This window comes from Cryptomeria japonica, chromosome 3, assembly GCF_030272615.1.
Source record: "Cryptomeria japonica chromosome 3, Sugi_1.0, whole genome shotgun sequence".
NCBI lineage: Eukaryota > Viridiplantae > Streptophyta > Pinopsida > Cupressales > Cupressaceae > Cryptomeria > Cryptomeria japonica.
In genome coordinates, this window is record NC_081407.1 from 312,455,889 (window position 1) to 312,476,817 (window position 20,929).

Sequence of the window (20,929 nt, forward strand, 5' to 3'; positions counted from 1 at the left end):
GTATTTTGAGGGGACGTCCCCGAAACGGGGGGACGCCTGCCCTAGCTCTGGGGGATGTCCCCCATATCTAAGGCCCTTAAAAAATATTTAAAAAGTTGTATTTTCAATTTTTTATTTAAATTTTCTAATATAGATATAGACCCCTTATTAATTCATAATTTTGACAATGAAACTATATGGCAGCAGTGTAGCCTTTGGGCATTTTGACACAGAGATTAGAAAATCGCCAAACTCGGCGAGTCAATAGAAAAAACACCCAACGCCTTTATTAAAGAATAAGTTTTTTTGGCTTTTGACATTTAAATGGCTCCCTTGACTCGCCGAGTTTGGCGATTTTCCCCTTGACCCCTTCCCCTTGACCCCACCTTGGGGGCGCTGCCCCCAAACCCCTGTTGAAAAATATGGGGGGAAACTGCATCGATAGAAGTAGGGAAAATTTAACCTCTGAGTCTATTGATATGCATATTGACAATGTGAATGAATTGAAATTCTGATTTATGAATGCATAATTGCATATTGTCTATTGAGTATTAACAATGTTGTATGTTCAGAATTTACATTCTAAAATGTTTTCAACTTTTCATAGTATCATACACATGCTATATCCATGTTTTATTGTTTTCATATGAATATAATGTATGTATGCATGCTTTATTCATGTTTTCATATGAACATTTAGAATTTTGAAATTTTTCTATATATTTTAAATTTTTCCTATATTTTATATAGCCGTCCCCTTTGCCGTCCCCCGCCGTCCCCAAATTTGGCAAAAAAAATTGCCGTCCCGGAAACGCATCCCGCTGTCCCCTGTCGTCCCCATCCCGCTGTCCCCTGTCGTCCCCATCCCGGAAACTCGGGGTAACTTTGCTCTAAAACCTTCAAAACGCAATAAAACTCAAAACTTCATCAAAACCCAAAACAACTACTCGCTGGTCAAAGAATTCAGTTGAGCAAACCAATCAGATTGTGCCAATCTCTAGTTGGCATCTTTCAACTTTGATGAACAACTCAGTCAAATTGAATCATCATGAAGTTCTGCACACTTTGCACGTACATGCACAGAGGAGGACTAAAAACTTTCAATCATCTTGCATTGTTCTAGTTACTTGTGGACCATTGATTTTAAAAATCAGTTTGCCCATTTCATATAGGAGACGCCTTCAGCGTAATAACAGTAGTAATACACAAAAGTTCCAAAACACAGTGTTTATCCCATGCCCTGTTCACCACTAAACCAGTTATCTCCTCTCACCACTAACAAACACCACTTCCTCCCATCCCACACAATTCAGCCCAAGAATGACTTAAGCAAGGACCCACCTCTTTAAAAGGCCATCCTCATAGAGCAGTTCACCTCTGAATCCAATTGCTAATTTTAAATCAGCTATCTCCCATGATACAAATCATATCTCTAAGGATGATTTTTTGCAATTCACTCAGAACCATATCCATTAGAGGATTGTCAAGACTTCTTTACTCACCAAGAAGGAAAATAGTTGTTACTGTTAAGCATAAATGCTCACTATCAAAAAGATTCCAATTCACCAAGGCTAAAGGAATGCCATAGCATAGTTGGCTCACTCCGTGGATTACCAAATGATGATCCACAGCTCTGGGGTACTGGCAGAGATTACCAACACCAATATGATATGGCATCTTAGCATCAATATACACAAATCAATCCGTGGTCTCTGCATGCTGCTAGCTCTGCAAATAACACATGTATCAATTGAAGGCCCATGTGGCATGAAGGAGAAGACAATGCAGTTATGGTAAGCATAACAGGGCACATTTGATTGACAGCAAAACAATGTTATGGCAATCAGATGAATGGTTCAGGTCATTTCCAAGTCAAAAAATTAAAAAATACCATTTAGAGGATTTGTGGCACGAGGCAAGTTATGGATATAGCACAGAATAAAAAAATGATGCTAATTGGTGGGACTGTATGACTATCAGCAATACAAGCATAGCATGTAAAGAGGGTACAGCATTGGGAGCAAGTTAGAAGAAAGAATGATATAAAATTGGTGCCATCAATCCAAACTAGCACAAACATAAAAAGATAGTGCAGCATATTTAGCTATGGCACTAGGCACATATATTATGGTGCTGCCAATATGGCTTGGCACAGTGCCAGTTGCAAGGGATAGCCTGTGTGACAATATGGCACCGATAAAGCACATTAAGGGAAATAAACATAAAAAAACATCAACAAGGAGGGCCACCAACAGCAGCAGGATGACTTGGGCAAATGTTATATGCCCCATATTCAACAATGACACCCGATCAAATGGAAAAATCACAGCACCTCATCTGAAGATTTTAGATTAGACAATGGAAGTGGCATGCCATTCTGATAATGGAACAGGAGATTACAAAATTGGTGTGCCATTTGAAAGATGGCACCAATAATAACAGGCCACCAAACACAGCATGCAGCATTTAATTTTCCTCCAGCATTTGAACAGCCAGAAACATCATTCAAGTGGCAGACTGTATACAGAATGTCAGCCAGCAAATGTGGCATGACGAATTGAGCATGGAGGCCCCTATAACTAGGTACAACCCAGAATGATGTGCAGCTCTTACATAAGTATGTCTACATTCACAAAATGTAAATATCAATAAAGTGGCCACCGAGCATCTATAGAGAAGGGTGCGGCATAGATATAACAGCAATGCTCATCAAAGATAGGCCCAACAATGAAATGCAAAGATGAATTAAGATTTTAAAATGAGCAGAAAATGAATGGCACTGTCATCCCCAAGGATGGCCCTGCCATGACAATGTGGTTTGCCATTTAAATGGCCAGAAAACAAAAACCAATGTGCAGGTAAAGGAATGTGCAGGACACATGGTGCAAGGGATCAAAATGGTGTGTCAGTTTCAGGCTTGGCATAATATATTTTGTGGAGCTAATTTTTTCATATTTCAAAGGTTCACCACTTTTAAAGTGAGAAGGCCTAAAGACCATTGCATCTTGATCCAACAGCTGCCAGTCAGTTTTAATTTATTTCCTTAACTCTATGGTAATAAGCATCCCACTTCACTGAATTATCAAATTCAAGGTGAAACCAAAGACAAAAATATAAAAATCCCCACCATTGGCTAATTAGAACCAAATAACCTTTTGGGACCCAAAAAGTATTATTATTTAATCCCCACGTTGTGAACCCAAAAAGTATTAAGTGAAATGCCTATGCATTCAAAATTTCAATTGTCAAATTATGAAAATCGACAACTCGAGGGAGTTTGAGGACATAAACAGTGAAAAAGCAAGAAGTCCTATCATTGATTGCAAGGAAATGAATTGGTAACATCTAATATTATTTCAACGTGCAGAATGAAGCATTGGCAAAAACCTTTGTAAATTTCAAATCAAACCACTACGCTCCAAAATTCATCTATTGAGGCCCATGACAAGATCTAGAATTCACCATCATGCCGCTTCCACTTGCACCAAGAAATTAATCAAAATAGTTAGTCATTTTCACGGCAAAGTAAATTTAATTTTGCACTGCAGAGTCAATGTAACAACCCACCCTACTTTTTTTTATTTTTGCAATATAAAAGATGCAAGGCAATGTCTTCAACACTTTCTAATCACCCAAATCCCAAAGTGGGCAATGAGAGAGCATACAATGCCTCCAACCACAGCCAGTCTAAATGGTTGCAATTACAATGATATCGCAGTAAGCCAACTAGAATACAAAAATAGCAGAGCCAGCCTAATCAACATCTCTTTGACGGATAGCATGCATGCAATGCAAGTCATTGGCAAAAATTCTAAGCTTGACTTAAACCAAAATGGTTGATAATGTCAACTTGTTCATGCCAAAAGGGCTGAATGAAAATGCTATAAGGGTTGGTGGTAAACCGCCCAACTTAAAATATGTAAATGCATTCAAAATGATAGCCTTCAGCGGTACTACCATCCGGGTTTACAAATTTATTTAAAATGTGTTACAAATTGACATTTGAAAAAGAAAACTAATATAAAGTTTTGATTACAAAATCAGACTGCTGCAATATCTAGAATGAAGCCAAATAATATTGATAAACAATATAATCAAGAACCCAACATGAAGAATACCTCTACTTGATGCATCAGGTTGATGTAGATATGATAACACTCTGTTTTACAGATGGCATGCCCAAAACTGAACTAAGACTCACCGACAACACACAAAAACAACTGCCCAAAAAACACCAACACCACCAAACTCATAAACTACTGGAAACACACTCAAAACCTCCACTACACATACCCACACACACTGGATGATTCTTAATCAAACTAATAATAGAAATCAAACATTAATAGGTCCAATACAGAGAGTTTTTGTTACTGTTATGACCGGTACAACAAGTACAAAGTTCATGAAATCTCATCAACTCTTCATTTGACCACCACATGAAGACTTGGGGCCATCAAACAACTAAAGGATGCTAAGCAGGAGTGAACTCCAAAAGGTATGCACTTCAACTTCTACTTCCCATACCCCTCTGACACCTATACAGCCCAGACAGAAAGTCATACGACTCACTTAGGTGGTAGTACGGTCCCCAAGGGAGCCACAAACTCTCCCACACCCTACACAGCTGGCAACAACAAATATCAAGAACGGCAGGAAATAATATGTTATACTCTCATTAAATCTGCAACCATGTGTGGTACAGCCTACATGGAAGTACAGCCAACGGGCCAACAAGGTCTTACAAGTACGACCCTTCTCAATGTTTTCACATTCCCTCAAACTGAAAACTCACACATTTAGCATGAGTAAAACCAAAACTTATCAAAAAACATCAAATGCATCCATCTTTTAGCAACAACTAAAAGGTCTTCATTTGCAGGCACATCTATGACTTCAAGATGAAATCACCAAATCTACCTAGGAGGGTTTTCGTCCCTAAAACTAATATTTCTAGAGGGTTTTCATCCTCGAGAAATAAGAAAACTCAAATCTCCTAAGAGCAAATAGCAAATATGAAAAATGGTAACCCTTTTCTCTTCAGAGCTCCTTTTATACTTTCCTGGTGAAAAAAATATTAATTTTCCTTTTTGGCTCCATATTCACTTTAAAAACATTTTTAAACGTGCAAAAAGGTCCCCTTTTTCGCCCCTAAAACCTAACACTTCCCTTTTTGAACAAATTAAGTCACTTTTTAAATAATTAAAACAAGTTGTGAATATAAAAATATAAAAAGTAATTTTATTTGATTTTAACTTTTTTGGTGTCAATTAGCTTACAGGAAAATATGAAAAATAAGCTAATGGCCAAATATCTGCATACGAGCAAGAAGGGGGCATTACAATCCTACCTCTCCAAAATTGTTTGTCCCCATGCAATTGCAAATTAGGATAATCCAAAATTTGCTCCTCTTCCCATGTAGCATCCTCAATTGGAAGATTTCTCCATTTCACCACACTTTGATGCTTCTATTTCTCAATTTGAGTTCTCTGAATTCAATCACAGCCTCAGGAATCAAGATGAGCTTCACTCCTTCATCCAAGGGAGGCAACTCAATAGAACCAACCACATTGTGACCCAATGCCTTCTTAAGGTATGAAACTTGAACCACATTATGCACCTTGCTACCTTCTAGTAGCTCCAACTCAGCGTATGACCCTAAATGGACCATAAAATCGTGGCTTAAGCTTTTCAGCACCACTCTTTTTAAGAGTAGTCTACCTGCAGGGTTGTATCCTCAAATATACCATATCATTTACCTTGAATGAGTGCTCAACTCTATGTTGATTAACATTCAACTTTTGTTGATTCTAAGCATGTTGGAGGTTGCCTTTTAATGATTTCAAGACATCTTGGCTCTCCTACAATAAATCTTTGAACCCTAGAACTTTATTGTCACAAAACAAAAGGTCAATGAAGCTAGGAGATTCATATCCATCTAATGCCTTCTTAAGGTATGAAACTTGAAACACATTATGCACCTTGCTACCTTCTAGTAGCTCCAACTCATAAGCCACTTCTCCAACTCAACGTATGACCCTAAATGGACCATAAAATCGTGGCTTAAGCTTTTCAGCACCACTCTTTTTAAGAGTAGACTACCTGCAGGATTGTATCCTCAAATATACCATATCATTTACCTCAAATGAGTGCTCAACTCTATGTTGATCAACATTCAACTTCTGTTGATTCTAAGCATGTTGGAGGTTGTCTTTTAATGATTTCAAGACATCTTGGCTCTCCTACAATAAATCTTTGACCCCTAGAACTTTGTTGTCACAAAACAAAAGGTCAATGAAGCTAGGAGATTCATATCCATCTAATGCCATAAAAGGTGACATTTTAACAGACATATGATAAGGATGTATTATAACAATATTCTCCAATATAAAGCCATTTTATCCAATCCTTCTGCTGCCCTGAAACACAATTTCGATAACCTTCACCCACTTATTGACAATTTCAATTTGCCCAGCTATTTATGGGTGATAACTAGTACTAGCAATGATTTTTGTCCCAATCAATCTAAACAACTTTGCCAAAACAAACTTAGGAACCTATTGTCCCTATCACTCACAACGTTCTTTGGCAAACCCTGCAATCTGAACACTTCTTTGAAGAATAAATCAGCAGCATGTGAAACTTTGAAATCTAAAGAAATTACAAAGAAGTGTGCAAATTTTGTCAATCTGTCAACAACATATATGCATCTTTACCTTGCACCTTAGGCAACCCAATGATGAAGTCCATAGAGATACTTTCCCATTTATTATTGGGAACATATAGGGGTTGCAATAGACCAGCCAAAGGAACATCATAAAAAGTCCTCAAATGCTTCTCTTTCAAATTAGATTCGGGTACAAAGAAGACTCTTCCCTTATACAAGACCAGCTCATTCACCACTTCAAACTTATCATCTTGTAAGGTACGATCCAAAATATTAGTTGCAAAGGAGTTTTTTGCATATTCAACCAAAATTTGATACTTCCAATCAGCAGTAATCTCCATCATAGAACTCAAGTGTGACCTTCTTGACAATGCATCTACCACTACATTCTTGTTACCTTTGACATATTCAATGTCAAAATTGTAGGTTTGCATCTTACTCACCCACTTGTACTGCCTCTCATTAAGATCCTTTTGATTAAGAAAATATTTTAGATTGTTATAGTCGGTTTCAACAACAAACTTACCTCCAACCAAGTATTGTCTAAACTTAGTCAAAGCATGCAGAATAGCTACCAAATATTGTCTGAAATTGCAAGTGTATCATTTGGCAATTCACAATAGAATTTGTCAAATACGTACTTGGTGTATACTAAGATTATCAAACATTTTATTGTGGAAATTAAATCACAAGCTCATATGTTTCCTAAGATTAAAGTCTATGAACTTCCATGAATGCTTCTATAAATGCTTTACACCAAGTCAATCTCCAAATTTGTATCTTACAAGTGGCCTGATGGGTCTTTGCTGCCTAGTATTAAAGCCAAGTCTATCTATATGTTCCTTGCTAATGATGAATCTATCTTCTCACATATTAACTCTTGTTGGAATATGAATCATAGTGCTTCCTATTGGCAGAAGATGTTTGAGTCTCTCTGGTGTAGACCTGTTGAACCAAAAAAAAGATGTTTTCTGTGGAGACTCATCCTTCATAGACTTCCCACCAAGATGCCTAATGGAGAACCCACCATCTGTTCTTCCTGTAGGTTGCCCGAAACTCATGAGCACATTTTTTTGGAATGACAGGAAGTCTAGAACACTTTTGGTATGCTCATTGGTGATAATATACATGTTTCTGAGATTATTACTGGTTATGTCCCAGGCCTTAGGAAAGATGTTAATGTTTTTTGGTCTATTTTTTCAATTGAAGTAATGTAGCTAATTTGGAAATTCAGGAATGATAATGTGTTCAGTGGCAAGGATAGATTTTTTACTGTCTCTAAGGAGACTCATCATCCATGATATTGATATGCAGGTTACAGTGGCTGTGAGACTTGCAAAGAGAAAATTTGAGAGGCTGCTCCAAGATGCTACAGTCAAAGTTTTCAGCTGGGAGATTTCACATGGCTTCTCGTGGACCAGGTGAACCAAGGAGAGGTCCCCTTCTGCAAGACAAATTCAAAGAAAACATGTGGACAAATCAAATAGGGAGGAAAAAGGAATACTATATCAAACATTTCAATCCCACACATGACCATACACAAAAGAACTATATAGGAATGGACATAAAGTGGAAGGCAAAAATGTTAATTGCTCAGATAAGGACCAGCTCACATCATCTTAGATGCGAAACGGGGATGGATGATACCCAAAGAGGAATGGGAAGATAGAAGATGTAGATATTGCACTCAAGGGGTGCTGGAGACAAAATGCATTACATCATGGAGTGTCCAGCCTACAATGGCATTCGGATCAATTATGTTGAGACATTAAATGTGGACACCTTGAGTAATCTATTTGACAAAGAAAAGATAACAAGAGTTGCAGATTTCCTAATCAAGATACATAGCAAAAGATCCAAGTTGCAGAAGGAGAAAGAGGTTTAGCAGTCACAGTTTTTCGTCTAGTTTTGTTTTAGGCTCCACATGCTTTGCTAGCTATCCGTGGGTCCCATAGGTTGTTCGGCCTCATGGACGTTATTAAAAACATTCATTCATTCATTTTGAGATTGGGCTTGATAATTTTGTTAGAGAGCTCAATTACCTGAAGAGACGGGAGGTACAGCATCAGACTCGCAATCTTCCAGTGGCAGAGCCAGTCCTCCACCCGTATGTAGACCGCATTTTGTGGGGTAAGGAGCTGCTTTGAAGAGAGGGTCCACAAGGATGGACTGCATGGAAAAAGATTGTTGTTGACTCCAGTTCTCCTGATGGGGAGATTTCCTATGGTTAACAGAGCATTGTTGTAGTATGTCATAGTTATATATGTATCATTTTTGTAGACTGTGTCAATAATTGGTGGCTAGGATGTGCCATGATTGTACTCTTACTTTTGCTCTCTTGAATCTGATGATCATTGTGGATATCTGATACTGTACGCTTTTTAAATTGTGCTAAAATTATATTTAATAGAAAAAAAATCGCCAAGAGATTTCGCTTTCAAATCTGCTCCTTAATCTCTTTCTCATTCTCTACATTGCTTTTGTGATGAAATAATATGATAAAACACATTTGAAAGTTGTAAAATTCATGAAAATTCAAGGTTATACAATGCAGGTAGTGGGTAGAAATGCATTAATTGCAATGGCAGGAGCAAGCTTTGCAGGTGTTCAAACGACTATCAGCCAGTTACTTTTGGTTGTTTAAAATAATCAAGTTTATGTAGGATAAAATCCTCCACAAAGCCTTTACATTCAATTTCTAATTTCCATGTGTCAAATTTTCAAAATAAAATGGTCACTTTTCCTTTATTTTAGGTCATGTTCAATTAAGAGTCATTTTCTTGCAATAGCAGAAAATTCACTTGCAACTAACTTACAAAAGATTCTAAGTGGATAGTTGCATTGAGTTAAATTTTGGGTTCCAATGGAGAGCTCTGATGGTGACATCATCAAAGGAAATGATGACATCATCATCCTGCAAATAGGCATTAAAAGGGGATTTATATCAGACGACATCAACATGATGAAATGCTAATGTCATTTTTCGTACAGACGTGGGAATGTTCAAATGAACTGGAAAATTAAGTTTGGAACATCATGGTTTAGTGGGAAATAAGATGCAGCAAAAGTTGAACGACGTCATGTTGATGTAGTGCTTGCTCTCTTTTTGGCTTTCCAGACTCTATGGTTTTGAGTTTCTTATTGGCATAGACCCTATATGGTGTTGGTTTGATTATGACTCTAGATATGATACAATTTATGTCTCATGGATTTATATGTGGTTATTTATGTTTTATGTTTTTTGGATCAATGGATGATGATTTACATGATGATGACTATGATGTGTTTATATGATGCTAGCTATGTTCAGTTAGTCAGATGGTTACTGAGATGGATTATATATGAGTTTTGTTATGATTTTATCAGTATGCTTATCGATGATTATTTGACCTGATGTACACTGCTTTTATTCTTGATGTGCCTAGGTGAAAGGGAAAAGCGCCACACTACTCTTTACCAGTAAGCTACGTCGCTTCCAAAGCTAAGTCGCTTCCATTCCCTCTTCACGGTATGATGTTATATGTTATATGCATATGTTCGACAATGTGTTTATGCAGCTGCAGGTACCGAGCATCGACTCCACCTGAATCATCAAGTCTGAGCGTGCTCTATGACCCAATGGATATGTTGAAATTTGGAGTTATTAGCCAGACCCTTGACATGACCATCATTCCTACGGGAACGAGGTGATAGTCAAGTATCCTTGTATTTGGTTGTCCGGTCAAGTCAGTTGTTCGTCCTATTAGTCCTTCGTGTTTTGTTAGTAGACAGTTCATTATTCTCATGTGCGGTTTAATGTTTATTTAATATTGTTGTAGAGAGTAAAATTAATATTAATTCATAAAACGGATTAATGAATTAATGTATTAATGATAAATAGTAGATTGAAATTTGTGTAGTGTTAAAATTAAATTAATTAAACGAAATAAAAAATTTAATCATTTTATTCGTTTTTAAAACAATAATTGTGGATAAGTTTAATTTGAGAATTAAATATTTAAATTTATATTTTTGTGTGCACGGGAAATTATTAAAAGAATCAATTAAAATAAATTTTAAAAAATTAAAATATGATAGTGGGGAGAGGGGAGTTATGTAATGGCTATTTTTTGAGATAGTGGGAAAAGCTTGCATGCTGGCTTTTATGGGAAGGTTGCCTTTTCAGAAAGGCATCTCTGCTTTTTCGAGAAAACAAGAGGAAGAATGTTGCTCCCGTGAAAATTTTCTGAGAACCTAGGGTGTGGGTTTTGGAATCGAATTGGGGAATTTTGGGTTTCTAGACTTGAATTTGGTGTGGATTGAAAGGATTTGAAGGGGGAAATTCACGGCCGGGAAGAAATTTTCTGAGAGATTTTGAGCTCTTGAATCGGTTGTTTGGGAAATAATCGGGGATTCCTCTGCAATGCTGGAAACTGCCTCCATCGGGAGTAGGACTCCAGGTTGGAAGTTGTCCTTTGAATTAGCTTATCTTTGGTAGATTAATTTATTTAATGTTTTCAATAATATTATATGTCTGAGCTTTCCTTTGCTCCTCTCCGTATTTGTTTTTCCCCAATTTCTTTGCCGCAACTTGGTTGAATTTGCATTGGTTTAATAATGTTTTGTATGATAATTGTCGGGTTCTAGATCTTCTCATATAAAGTCTCTGTTCTTTTTTGCGTGCAACATTGTTTACCCCTAGTTCTTTGTATGAATCGTTGATATAATGGGTTTACTTTCTTTTATTCATCGATTGCTTTATACGGTATACTTTCTTTTAAAATCGTCTGATATATTGCTTTAATTGAATATGTTTTGTGTTAACCGATTTCTACACGGTATTAACCAAATGATAATCTGTAATAACCGATCAATGCAATCGGCATGTTTTCCTTTGTTAATCGACTAGTGAAATCGACATGTAATCCCTTTCAATGTTGATCTCCTAGATTCTTAACTCCGTTCGGTCATATTCGCTCTTTGCCAATCGATTAATATAATCAATTTGTTCCTTCTATTTAACCGATTACTATCGGTTTGCTTTCCCTTATTAACCGTTTGATATCAAATCGGCAGGTTTTTATTTGTGACCAATTAATACAAATCGGTATGTTGGCATTGGTTAACCGATTAATAAAATCAGTGTACATATTTTCTTCCCTAGGAAAAAAAAACGCTTCACTCCTTGCAAATTCTGATTTGCTTTTGGTCACTTTCTGAACCGATTATTATAATCGGGTTGCAATCTTTACCTTACTGCTGCAGTCTTTAGCATATTAATCGACTGCAATTTTGGGCTTATTTCCTTCTATGTTATCAATTAGTTCTTGGGTTAACTCGGTATGCATACACTAGGCATTAGCGTCTCCTTTATTATCGATATTCAAATTGATTTTTAAACCCATCATTATAAAAAACGGTATGCATTCTTTGTTTGCACTGCCTTTCAAACAGTGTAAGTACCGATCCCTAGTCAGTCTGATAAGTATATATGCATTTTTTTTCAGTGGCTCGTTTTCAGTTTTGTATATATATATATATATATATACACACACACATATAAACTTATATATATATACGAATTATTTGTTCATCCATATTATTAGTCGTACGTTCATAAATATGATAGTCGAGAATTGAATGAGGGGATTTTGATTTCTTATAAGTATTGAAAGGCAAATGTCAATTTTATTGTGTTAATTATAAGTAACTAGTGGGCTAGAGTTGGCTACTATATGGATAATTGAATTTAACATTATCTAAAAATTAAAATGTTGTGACGTGAAAAGTTAAGGCTTATATTAGTATAAATTGTGTTTTAGCTCTCTCATGTTTGGTACAATGTGTCCTTTGCTTTGCTTTCAAGACTCGTTGTGTTATGAAGATTGGCTTTTATATTTTGGAACCGCGGGAATATTGTTTAAATGTATTTTGTTTCCAGAGGCTAAGGGGGTGTTGGATCCTTTATTGTGTAATTACTCTTTCTCTCTTGGGGAAAATTTGTTTCGAGTCTTTGAGGGTCTTTTTTATGCTAGTTGGTCATCCCTAGTCTACATTATATCTTCTTGTTTGTAACCTTGTTCTAGCAAGTGAGTCAAACCTTGCTATGGTAGGGACCTTGTCATCTCTTATAGTTTTGGGTGTCATAGGTCTTGTGATGTATTAAGGATTCCTAGGTGCAAGTCAAGGGGGAGTGGCTCTCATTGGGGCTCGGGACCCAAAGTGGTTGCCTAGGTAACTCAATGAGGGTGTTGTAATAAAGTGGAAATTTAAACTAAAGAACTTGGGTGGGTAGCTAGATCACATTAAAAAGATTAACTGTTGCCTCTCTTACTCTCGGATGCTTGTTTAGGTTTGAGGTAAGTAGAGAAGGCCTGGAATGGCATCCACCAATCTTGTCCCTTCGAAAGGTTGGTGTGGTCCACTAGTGTTTGTATGGGAGCCGGGGGTCGATAGAGGTCACCAGGGTAACCCAGGATGGGGGTCGGGACCTAGAGAAGACTCACCAGGGTAACCCATGACAACCTAGTGATGACACTCTTCCCTATTGCTTACCTAGTGGTCTCTTCTCATTATTTTCCTTGGATTTTGCTGTGGGCCTCTGCAATTGATCGGTTTTCTTATGGTTCTCTTGTGGTAGTAATCTCAAGAGTCTCATGTGAGTCTTGTATGTATCCTCGTATGCTTGCATCCATCTTGTGGGTCTAGTTGTTATCTCCTAGCACGAGGGGTGGACCTAATGGTACCACATGGTTGGGTGGAGTGCTTTTTGCACCCATTGGGTTTTGTTCATCCTTCATCATGTTCGTGATGGCTCGAGAGAAGATTGAAGACTTGCTTGATGGATCTAGATTTATGTACTCATTTCATTAATGTACTTTTGGAGATTATATTCTTATGGATACAAATGTACGTAATTGAAGATCATACGTATATTCTCATGGCAATGTACTGTGTATCACGAACTTATGTATTAAACAATGTTATATTATTTAAATGGAGATTCTTATGCTTCTGTTTATTTGGTTATTTTGGTAATACTTGAGTAACGACGTTGTGGGGCCCTTGAGGACTATTGCTAGCTATTATATGTTCATCTTATTCTTTCATCTTGTGGTGACTTCTAATCTAATGCATATGTATGGTTATCTATTTTTATTTTTATTTTTTAAATTATTCGCATTTTCATTGATTTAATTGATTAAGTCCTCTGGGTCTCATAGCGGGGGTGTTAGAGTTGACGTTAGTATTGTACAAACTACAAGAAAATCCAAGTGAAGTGGAATATTTGAACGCTTTTGCAAAAGGGTAAGCTCATTAAAGGTTCGAACTTCCACAAACAATTAAATCTAGTAAAGAATCTTTATTGCTACAAGCAAATCCAAGTGAACTACAAAATTAAATTTGAAATGTGCAATTCACTTAGAGATCGGACTTCCACAAAGGATTAAATTCATTCTATAGGCAAATTGGGTCCGGAAGTTGCAAAAGAATCAGCAATCATAGTGAACCAGACATGCGGAAGAATTTAAGTGAACCAAATGATTTGAATCGGTTGGGTGCCAAACACTTGCAAGAGAATATCTTGCTCGATTTTAATCTCAAAAGGTGACTTAGATTATTTTTCAATGCTCTTTCCATCTATGATTGAATTTCAAACACTTGGAAAACCAAAATTGAGATTTTAAGGATTTGGGGAAACTACTCCTCAAGTACTAGGACAAGTGAAGTTAAAGCAAAAAGAGGGGGTGTTGTGAGAACACACGATAAATTTCTTCTTCTCTTCAGATACAGGTTGATTGGAATGGCCTAATTGTGGAATCCATAATAGTATGCTGATTTGTATTTTTGGATGTTCTTTAATCACCATTCTATTGTCAAGGTATGCTCATGTGTTGTTGGTCCAATTTTGTAATCAGCTGGGCCATCATGTCCATCATGACATTAAATTTTCTTTCTGTCCTCTATCAGGAGTTTGACCCATTTCAATTTCTTTGCCTTTATCTACCTTGGTATACTTAGTTGCCACTATTTGGTCGCCTCCTAAGGTCTGAGTTTCAGTTTCTTTGCCTTTATGAGTTTCAGTTTCTTTGCCTTTATCTACCTTGTTATACTTAGTTGCCACTATTTGGTCGCAATCTAAGGTCTGATTTTCAATACTGTTTTCAAGAACTGACTGCTAAATTAAATTATGAGGAAACTGAAACTGTTTTTTGCACTCTTTGGTAGTATCTGTTTTATTTCAATCGAATGCATGAGATGACAACTACCACATGACAGGATTAGCTCAAAAATCACAGGCTGGCAAGATCACCAACTCTGATACCACTGTAAGAAACCCACCCTACTTTTTTATGCAATGCAATGTCTTCAGCACTTTCTGATCATCCAGATCTCAGAATGGGCAGGGTGAGAGCATGCAGTGCCTCCACCCATACAACTAATCTAAATGAATGCAATTACAATGATATGGGGGAAGCCAACCAAACTACGCAGGAGACAAAGCTAGCCTAATCAAAAAATCTACAGCAGATTCCGTAAAATAGCATGCGAGCAGCAGAGCCAGCCTATCAACACCTTTTCCACGGATAAAATACCACATCCAACTCACTAGCTATGGCATAATTCAATAGACAAGACCACGTCTAAATCTTGAGTGAATTGGACAAAAGAGATATCCCTTGGTCATGGCATCTAAGTTGCCATTCGCTTCATAGTTAGATCACTATCTAAGCCATGAAAAAATGTCAATATCTATAATAGAAAATTTCATTAAGTAGTAGGATTTACGCCAAAATGATCTATAACTATCAAAATTGTATTTATAAGTACTTACAAATGAATCCATGGTGGCACTTCATTTGATTGTGTTATTTAATATTTATATATATTAGAATTGTAAATTTGGAAGGCTAAGATGGTCTTTTAAAACCTACGAAAAGTGTACTTACTTGATTAGAAAATTGTTTTCACAAGCGCTTAATGTAAAGATAATTTTTTGCCCAACTTTTTTTGCCTGTCTTGACTTAAACTTTCTATTCCAAAAGTTGCAATCAAAGTTTTAAAACTCGGACTCGCCACAGACTCGACAAACCAAAAAATTGGACTCCGACTCGGACTCATGAAAGACTTGCAAAAGACTCGGCAAGGACTCGGCAAACAAAAAAAACCGTAGTTTTACCAAAAAACATAAAGAAATTAATGCATTTAGAGAACATAAGAGCCATAATTGAAACATTACACATGTCATATGATCTCCAAACACTCAATATTTGAAATTTCATCATTCATACTCATAGCTTCAAACTTTAAAATGTATAATAGCAGCATAAGTTTATAAATGTTTACAAAATTACATATAATGATAGGTCTAGATCTTGGGGGAGAGAGGAGAGACTGAGATACAGAGTGGTAGAGAGGGAATAAAGGAAGAGTGATAGGTCTAAAATTTGGGGCAGATAAAGTGAGTGAGATAGAGAGAGCGAGAGAATGCTAATAGGAGCCTACTAATTACTGAAATTTGACTAAGTCTGAAAATTTAAAAGATCTTCTAAAACCTAGAATTTGCATTACAACTCCTAGAGATCTGAAACCACTCTCAAACATCCTACCAATATATACATGAAATATAACTTATACTTAAATGTTATATTTCATGTATATATTCTAATGAAGAGAATGAGACTGACTTTAAACCCTACAAACCTGTTTCACCAAGAAACAATGCCAAATGAATGAAAAAAGTTTTAAAAAAAACACTTTAATAGCTTGCTAGGCATGTTTTCTGGGTCACGCGAGTCCAAGCGAAAGACTCGCGAGTCCAAGTGAAAGACTCGCGCGAGTCCAGGTCTAAGACTCGCGAGTCCTTCCCAAAGGACTCGCCAAGACTCGGATCGCGAGCCCTTGGCGAGTCGACTCGGCCCGCCAATGGACTCACGAGTCCACAAGTTTTAAAACTATGGTTGCAATCATCTCTAATTGAAGAAAGCTTCTATAATTTTATGAAGAATTTGCGAAGCTAGATTACATTCTTGATTTAAGATTTCAATGGACATGAATTGCAAATATTTGCAATTGAAGACTTTAAAGAGGAGTGACATGAAATGAGATGACTATTTAAAGATTTAGGATATAAGATGATAATAACTTAGAAACAATTAAAAAATCTAAGTTTCTGGTTCGGGTTTATGCTCAGGCTTGAGCACACGAACCCAATTCATGGGTTCAAGAAAAAAAAATTTGCCCTTTGAGTTTGTGGGTTCAGGCCGTCTGTGTGTATATATATGTATATATAAAGAAATATACAAAATAATAAAACTAAATACATTTGATAGTATGATGCTTCATTATTGATCAATGTCAAATGCCAATTGATAGTTTAGAATTGAATTGGAAGATGGATCATGGAACAATGCAAAATGGCAGAAGAAAAACATTTAATAGTATGCTACTTCATCATTGATCAATGCGTGAGGAAAACCCAATGATAGAAGGGATGCTTTTAGGGACAATTTTGAGTTTTTGGATGGAAAAAAAGGTCAAAAATGTCTGTTATTGTTATGTTTTGGTGCTTAGAGCCTTTGGATACGCCCGCGTTCGTACCTAGGGCAAACCCAAACCCTTGGATACGTACCCAGGGTGAATCTAGACAAACCCTTGGGCGAACCTGAACCCAAGCAAACCTGTTTTGGGTGCATGGACCAAAACAGGCGAACCCGATAACAGAGAAAAAAATGAATTAAAATTTTCAGACTGTTCTTTTATTGAAAAAAATTGCTGGGAATTAGGGGATGGCCAGCCGTCCCCAAGATGCTTCCAAGACATCCCTGTCAATCGGGGATGTCCCTTGCGCAAATGTTTTTTGGGAGAATGCCAGAGAAACATCCCCAAGGCATCCCCCATCCCCGGGACATGAATGGGGACCAAAACCTTAGTAGACACGTCCCTTTTGATGAGTAGGGCAAAATTGTCGGTAGGCCCTGTGGAGGCATGTTTACTTGCTTAGAAAATTGTTTTTATGAATAATTCATTTTAAACTGAATTTCTCATACTTTCTTTGATGTCTTGATATAAGAATTAAAGTAATAAGTAAGAAACTACAGATATCTATAGTCAAAAACTTTTTCTAAAGTAATGAACTTTAAAATTTCTCTGAGTGTTAAATTTTATAGTTTTTATGAGTTTTATAGTTAAATTGTATGAGGAATTTGCCAAACATTAGTACATTATCTTGTTATAAATTCTATATGTGATAGAATTGCAAATATAGGTGTTTGTTCATATCATATAACAATTTTCTTGCAGGTGTGTCAAATAGGATGACCTCGAGTTGTACAAGTATTGGGACTTCCATAATAGAGCCCCGAGTTCATATAACACAGTTAAGTGTTGAAATTGGGTAAAATATTAGATGCAACTCATCGGGTGTGTATAATTCAAATGGCTGGGCATGAGCTGCACAAAAGAGACTGAGTGCAAGGAACTGCATAGTATATCCCAACAGAGAGGCTGAGTGGACGGTCCGGGATGAATAAAACAAATAGGCATCTAACTTACCAGTAAGGAATAACATAAAGATAAATTAAATCAAATTCCCCGAAAGTGAATTTGGCGGAAGAGATGCCCATCTGTTGTAAAGACTGCTAAATTTTCATAAGATGCAGAAATTAAAAATATAAAAATGAAGTCTAAGAAATTAAAAAAAGTGTACCTGGTAGGCTTCGAAGTCATTAAAAACAAACCGGTTCCTTGCAATGGTATACTCCACGTGATCCAAAATATCCCTCTGAATGCTCACAACATCATTTGACAGGTACCGATCCATCAAGTTAAACAGCAACTCTGCCCTCCCTCTCGTTTCCTCAGAGCCCTCAAAATCGAAACCCTTCTTATAAACCCGAGGCCCCAAACCTTTGGAATAATCTCTCGCATTAACCACGGGTCCCTCCAAGGCGTCCAATAGCGCCTTCTGAATATTATTCAAGCTCTCGGCGTCCTCTATCTTGTTGCCCGTGGAATCTGTCACGTAAAGCTTTTCAACAACTGATCCATTGTCTAAATTTAAATTTGCCTTGGAAATTAGCACTCCCATGGCTTTGAAAACCCTGGTAACAGTTTGCAGAAGACCTGTTCTGTTTTCGGCAGTTATTATTATGAGTGTGGTTTCGCCTGACGCGTCATTGTCGACTGCAACATTTACAGAGAAACGAGAATCCTCTAATTTTGGCGTATCAGGGGCTTTGCTCTCGCTTCCGCCAAATATTTTCTTCAGAACCTTGCATGACACTGCTAATTTGACGGATTTGCTAGGGTTTGCTGACTTATCGAAGTTCGAAAATGTGCCATTGTAAGGATGGGGTGAATTTAGGAGGTGTGGTTTGCAGGGAAAATTTGGCGTAGATTTTAGTGGCGTGGCTGCCTTAATTGAACTCAACATGTTCTTTTGGACTGTTATATTAGTGCAGTTTGTAGAAATTTTTCGGTGTTTAGAAGAGTTACAGGCACTGAATTCTATACTGGAGATTGTGTAAAAGAGTCTCTCGCCTTTCAGATACGCTGCATGCAAATAATAATGATATATCTTGGTTTTGGGATCGTGTGTTGGGATGGACGCAGGCGATTGTGGGCCAACGGATCTATTCACTTAGTTTTTCTAAGGCGCCAGCGGCTTCTATCATTCAGCTATTTGTGATCAAATGATTTTTTAATCTCTCTGTGGTTGAATGGATGAATTTTAATTAGGTCCACCAGATCATGCTGCCTTATGGGACCAAGAGAGCCAAGAATCAAAAGGATAAGTAATCCATATATTCACGGTGACTGGATGTACATTTGACTTATTTATAGTACTTTATTTGTTAAAAAGTTCAATGGTCATATAGAGAGCAAATATATTTTTAAATTAATTAAAAAAGTTCAATGGTCATACTCAGAAATATCTTTTTTAAATTAATATATTACATAGTACAATTCCTTTCAATAAAATATAAAAATATAGTAATATTTCTATAATAATTTAATATTAATTATTTTTTAAGTGGAATAATGAATAAATATGATATCTTTTAATGTATTTTACTTATATTTTTGTAATTTATTTTTTCCTTTCAATTATCAATCAATTTTGTGTAATTTTGTGTATTTATCACATAATGGATTCACAAATATGTGTTAATAAAACTAGAAGCATTAAATTATAATTGATTTTAATATTAAATTATTATTAATAATATTAATTACAATATAATAATATAATTATTTTTTAAGTGGAATAATGAACAAATATGATATCTTTCCATGTACTTTATCTATATTTCTCTAATTTATTTTCTCCTCTCAACTATCAATCAATTCTATGCATCTCCATAAATTCACAAAAAGTAAAAAAAAAAAAATTTATTTATTTTCTCAGACTACCACTCACTTGAGTTTAACTATTAATCAATTTTGTCTATCTCCATCTTACTAACACTTAACTTCATAATTAGTTTATATAAAAATATTAAAAATAATATTAATATCTTAATAATAATTTAATATTGTTTGTAATATATAGTTTATTAGGTCAACTGGATCAATGATCTCGGGCAAGGCTAGAAGTTTTCTCCTCTCGGCTCTTTCCTACGGGAGCTCGCATGAGCGGAGATTGTAACTTTTTTTATTACAACTATGACCTTTTTACTGAAAAAAAAAAAATTAATATTGATTATAATATCATAATATAATTATTTAATATTATTACAATATAATAATATAATTTTTTTTAAGTGGAATAATGAACAAATATGATATCTTTCGATGTAATTTATCTATATTTCTCTAAAAATAGGTATACTAGTTATATAAAAGAATAGATTACTAAAGGGAAACAGAAGTAAGTGAAAGAGAAGTTTACTTGTCCTTCAAAATGAAGTAGATGCTTTGTCTTACCTTCCATAAATAATTCTAAGTTTCTGCACAAGATTTTAGTACAGCCCCCTTTAAAAAACCCAGCCCTATAATAAATATCAAATTAATATTTATTTTTTTTGTTAGGTAATAAGTCGAAGCCGAGCAGAAGTAAGTGAAAGAGAATTTTACCTATCCTTCAAATTGAAGTAGATGCTATGTCTTACCTTCCATAAATAATTTTGAATTTTTGCACAAGATTTTAGTACAACCCCCTTTAAAAAACCCAACCCTTCTATGAGTTGAGACACTTGATTAGTCTTGAAAGTTAGAATGGAGAATAAAATCAAACGGATAAACCTTTGTATCTGTAAATTCAAACTGTCAATCTGCTATTCTATATAAAATGCAAATACG

The 20,929-nt window shown here is 36.0% G+C and overlaps 1 protein-coding gene across 2 annotated transcripts in view; it reads right to left on the reverse strand.

Annotated features, from left to right (window-relative positions):
• Positions 1–19,402, reverse strand: part of LOC131047970 (uncharacterized) — a 223,419-nt gene extending 204,017 nt beyond the window's left edge. The window contains exon 1 of one of the 2 annotated variants that reach the window (XM_057981782.2): positions 18,336–19,402. In XM_057981782.2, coding sequence (XP_057837765.2) covers positions 18,336–19,061 — 726 coding nt within the window. In that variant the 5' untranslated portion in view covers positions 19,062–19,402. The remainder of the gene's footprint in view (positions 1–18,335) is intronic. The other variant, XM_057981781.2, reaches the window with a different exon arrangement.
• Between the last annotated feature and the right edge of the window lie 1,527 nt (positions 19,403–20,929).